This window comes from Camelina sativa, chromosome 2 (assembly GCF_000633955.1).
Source record: "Camelina sativa cultivar DH55 chromosome 2, Cs, whole genome shotgun sequence".
Taxonomy (NCBI): domain Eukaryota; kingdom Viridiplantae; phylum Streptophyta; class Magnoliopsida; order Brassicales; family Brassicaceae; genus Camelina; species Camelina sativa.
In genome coordinates this window covers 7,134,823-7,139,476 of record NC_025686.1, presented here as the reverse complement: position 1 = coordinate 7,139,476, position 4,654 = coordinate 7,134,823, and the positions used below count along the sequence as shown (strand labels likewise).

The window sequence follows — 4,654 nt, the reverse complement described above, 5'->3', positions numbered from 1 at the left end:
CCTGTTATTCGGTAATTAGTAATAAGCTTTATTATATATGATGAAACACTTAGGATGACATTTAGGAAGGAATTACAAAAAATAAGGATGGCATTCCTTAAATGCGCATCCAGGAGGTTTGAACCCGCGACATCGAGAGTTTACAAAGGGGAGAGTAACCAATAGGCCAAAGCCTGTTATTCGGTAATTAGTAATAAGCTTTATTATATATGATGAAATATATAGGCTATTTATTTTAGGAAGACTATTTTGTTATTTAGGATAGCATTCCTTAATAGTGTAGGTATGTAATTTAAGAAATAATGATGCAAAAATGGATTCACAACCTATAAAAACACACAAAAACAAGAATGTGTGTTAAAAAAACTGAAAGCTTTCATAAATAACAACATAAAGGAAAGACAAATTATATCTACTAAAAAACTTAATTATATTTAGCAAGGAGTTTCTGAAATTCAGGATGACCTTCCTTCACAATATAAAAGTATGTTGTCTTAATGTTTCACATAACAGAATGACTACCCAATCAAATGAAAACTATAAATTGAAATTAAAGAATAGAATACTGTAAAGTATGAAACACATCATCCTATTTGTATCATCCTCTACAACACCTACAAAAAAAAAATGAAAAATGTTAAAATACATATCCCAAAAATGTCGCAGATTCAACATATAGCTTTGTTGTATGAAATTTATAACTAACCGATAATCATATGGGAAGTCGGCATGTACTCTTATTGTGTCCTGCTGTGCCACATCTACTGCACTTGTGACTCTGAGACTTTGAACCTGGCACCCCAAATTCTCCAACAGATCGCTTTCTTTTTTTTGGTGGTCTCCCACTGTTTGGCTTACTAAATGGAGGTGCACAAAAGAATTCTTCTATAGAATCAGGGAAAATCCAATCTTTTATATCTCCATTCGGGTGTATGCTTTCAGCATATACTTTAGCCCATGTCTCAGTCAAGTAGCAAACATGAACAAACTTATTTTCATCCCTATTTGAACGCTTCGCAGCAGCAATGGCATGAATGCACGGAATTTTGTCGATGTCAAAAACACAGCAACTGCAATGCATGTTTTTCAAGTGAACAATAAACTTGTTAATGTTGTCCTTCACCTCAAACTCGTCTTCATCAACTTGGAAAACGTCAAGTTTCATTGCATCTGAGAACCTTGATACCAACTTCTTCACTACTTGCGGCGTGACAAGCTTGTCATGTTTAGCAGCCTTTTCACGTCTCTCATGAAACCACGAAGTCAAAGTTAACCTGATTGTCTCAAGGAGAGAAAGAACTGGCAACTCTCTTGGTTCTTTCAACATCGAATTAAATGATTCAGCAATGTTTGTTGTCATAATATTGTAACGATTAGAAGGAGCATAGGAACGAGCCCATTTTCTGAAATCAGCCTTTTGTAAATACTCAGCCAACTTAGGATTTGCATCTTGAATCTGGATGAATATTTTAGCAAACTCTTCACGAGTATAAGCAATGGCTGCAGATTCAACAAGTGGCAAATATAATTGACCCTTGAAACTTACTTTGATGTTGTTTCCAAGGTGGTATTTGCAGATTCCATGATGTGATGCTGGATACAACTCTGTAAGTGCTTTTGCAATGGACGATGCACGATCAGAGACAAACACCAAATCTGGGGCATCAGGTATGATAGTACGGAGACACCTAAAAAACCAATTCCAAGATTTATCATTTTCTGAATCAACAATAGCAAAGCCTATCGGGTATAGGTGATGATCTCCATCTTGTGCTGTAGCTACTAATAAAGTTCCTTTAAATTTCCCCTTCAAGAAGGTACCATCTACTGCAATCACTCTTCTCAGCAAATCAAAACCTCTTATCGATGGACCGAATGCAATGAACACATATTTGAATTTAGTACCAGAATCCATCTCAAGATAAACAACTGATCCTGGATTTCTTTCCTTAGCCATGAACAACCATTTTGCTATGTTGTGGTAACTGTCCTCAGGAGTTCCTCTAACCAAAATCTGAGCTGCCTCTTTTGCTCTCCAAGCTTTTTTGTATTGTATATGAACACCATGATCTAATCTAACTCTCTCAATTATCTGTTTTGGCTTGAGTCCAGCCTTCTTTTCTGCAAAATGACTGCAAATAAAAGAACCAAGGAGTTTTGCAGTGGCTTGCCTATGGTTCGCATTCCTGTACGTTGTATCACAATTGTGTTCTCCCATATACTTAATCACTACAAAGAAATCAGATGACTTGAGCTTCGTTGCACGCATCTTCCAGTTGCATCTAGGGTCGACACAACCCAATATCAATCTTGTTCTGTCTGACCACAAAGATCTGAACTCAAACTTGAACTCAAGTGCAAACAGCCGCATCTTCATCATCAACTCTGCTTTGTTTTTGAAATATTTCCCCTCATGTATATAATCAGTCCCTTGAGTGTGATGTGAAAAACCTCTAGGAATACCATCATAAATCACTTTTTCAGCAGTTGAACAGGTATCAGAATGTGATTCAGAAACTGTGGCGCCACTTCCACTTGGTTCATGAAACTCCTACATATAAAATGTAAACATTAGGGGATATCTGATAAAGACTTTAGGACAACTTTCCTAACATATAGATATCAGACTTGATTTCATCATATCCTTCTTAATGCACAAAGAAAGATTCTAATATATATGACTCTATTCTTCACAGCAAGCACCTATTACAAAAAGCACATATGTATTCTATCATTTGTAAGACATTGTTTTTTGAGTAAAAAAATAGAGCCAAGTTTACCTTGGTTAGATAACGAACTGATGCAACAGATATATCACTATTTGAAAACTGAAAACCTTGAATGCATCGGTTGTTCTCTAAAGTAGCTGACAGAGTATTACTTTCAACATTCCCAGAATCAATAGGCAACTACATAAAAAAACAAAAAAAAACATCATATATAAGAAAGACATACTAATGCAGTAAGAAAACTACAGTGTATTCACTTACAGTCACACATAAACGATTCAACTCAGGGTCATCTTGAAACTTCCTGAAAAATGTCTGTACTTGACGATCATTTCGCAAATACATTGGTGGAGAATCTTCTACCATCAAATTCATCCTTGAAGAAAGCCTATAGCTAAGTTTGATATCATTCACTAAACAATCAAGTCTAAAATCTTCAATTACCATCTCAGCTAAAACCTTATATGTGATATTCTCATCTACTTCACTAAATGATCCTCCTTTTTTAGAATCAATTGCAAAATCCCATACTCCTCTATGGTTTTGTTTCCACTCCCCACAAACAGAGTATAACTCAATCATAGTCACTAAACAGTTAGAGATCACCTTGCGATTGAGGCTAGATCTCAATATGAATCGAGAGGAACCACTACCAAATTGAAATTACGAATCGAGAGGAACCACTATCAAATTAAGTAGGATCGATTACTAAACTGATATCGGAGCTAGACAAAGTTGACAGATATCGCCGGAAATGATGGAACACAACGACGGAGCTAATCGTTACCGGAAGATCTCGTTGGAGAAGTTGGTGCCATCGTATCTCGTGGAAGAAATAATTTGAGTTTATAAAATCTTAACACAATTTGGGTTTATAAAATGCAAGGATAAAAGAGTCATTATATTTATTAATGAATGGTATTGATGGAAAAATAAGGAATGTGTGGTATTTGAGGAAAAAAAACTATTTAAGTGGCATTTTAGGGCATTTCTCTCTGCAAAATGTTCTTTAGTTTTTGTTAAGTTTTTTTGTAATTTATGTCAAACTTTGAGTCTTTGATCACAATCTTATTATCCATTTTGTCCCATACACGTACGGTTACCAAAGATTGAAACCGGTTATAAGAAAAACCCGGTTAGCCTTACCGACTGTCAAAATCAACGGTGAGGATCAATCTAGTTTTAATCGTACGCTTTAAACTATGAAGCTGTACTGAATTACAGTACATCAGAAAACAACATAATAAAACCCAGTTCTCTTCTTCTACCTTTTGATTTTCGAAAAAAGCAAAACTTTTCTGATTCTCTCGGAATCACTCTTCTTCTTCACTCCCTCTCCCTCTCTCTCTCTCTCTCTCTCTCTCTCTCTCCGCTCACTTGCTCTTGGGGTCAATCATGGTATCAGAGGCGACGACGGCTTCGAACCGACCAACGGTTAAAGTCTCAAATGTTCCTCAAACCATAGTCGCCGACGAACTCCTCCGGTTCCTCGAGCTCCACCTCGGCGAAGACACAGTGTACGCTCTCGAAATCCCAACAACTCGCGAGAATTGGAAGCCACGAGACTTCGCTCGAGTACAATTCAGTACCCTCGAAGTCAAATCTCGAGCCCAGCTTCTCTCTTCACAAAGCAAGCTCCTTTTCAAAACCCATAACCTAAGACTCTCCGAAGCTTACGATGACATCATACCTCGCCCTGTAGATCCACGGAGAAGGCTAGAAGACGTCGTTTTGACTGTTGGGTTCCCTGAGTCTGGTGAAGAGAGGTTCTGTGCCCTAGAAAAATGGGGAGGCGTGAGGTGTTGGATTCTGGAAGAGAAGAGGAGACTTGAGTTTTGGGTTTGGGAATGTGGTGAATGTTATAAGATTGAAGTTAGGTTTGAGGATATTGTTGAAACTCTTGGCTGCTGTGTTAATGGTGACGC

At 37.3% G+C, this 4,654-nt stretch overlaps 3 protein-coding genes across 3 annotated transcripts in view; 2 read left to right on the top strand and 1 right to left on the bottom strand.

Moving 5' to 3' along the window:
- LOC104749281 overlaps positions 1–291 on the top strand; it is a 7,621-nt gene extending 7,330 nt beyond the window's left edge. The window contains exon 14 of the mRNA XM_019230038.1: positions 284–291. Within this exon, the coding sequence (XP_019085583.1) occupies positions 284–291 (8 nt within the window). The remainder of the gene's footprint in view (positions 1–283) is intronic.
- Positions 713–3,311, bottom strand: LOC104749272. The gene is made up of 3 exons (XM_010470867.1): positions 2,991–3,311; positions 2,781–2,909; positions 713–2,551 (listed from the first exon to the last, which is right to left on the bottom strand). The coding sequence occupies exons 1-3, from the start codon at positions 3,309–3,311 to the stop codon at positions 713–715; spliced, it is 2,289 nt and encodes a 762-aa protein (XP_010469169.1).
- LOC104719267 (RNA-dependent RNA polymerase 2-like) overlaps positions 4,125–4,654 on the top strand; it is a 5,053-nt gene continuing 4,523 nt past the window's right edge. Inside the window, exon 1 of the mRNA XM_019230033.1 lies at positions 4,125–4,647. Coding sequence (XP_019085578.1) covers positions 4,125–4,647 — 523 coding nt within the window. The remainder of the gene's footprint in view (positions 4,648–4,654) is intronic.

Coding starts and splice junctions, on each gene's coding strand:
- LOC104749272 (XM_010470867.1), bottom strand. CDS start 3,311: ATGATTGAGTTATACTCTGTTTGTGGGGAGTGGAAACAAAACCATAGA. Junction 2,910..2,990: donor TGAATCGTTTATGTGTGACT/GTAAGTGAATAC, acceptor TTTTTTATGTAG/TTGCCTATTGATTCTGGGAA. Junction 2,552..2,780: donor CAGTTCGTTATCTAACCAAG/GTAAACTTGGCT, acceptor TTTTATATGTAG/GAGTTTCATGAACCAAGTGG.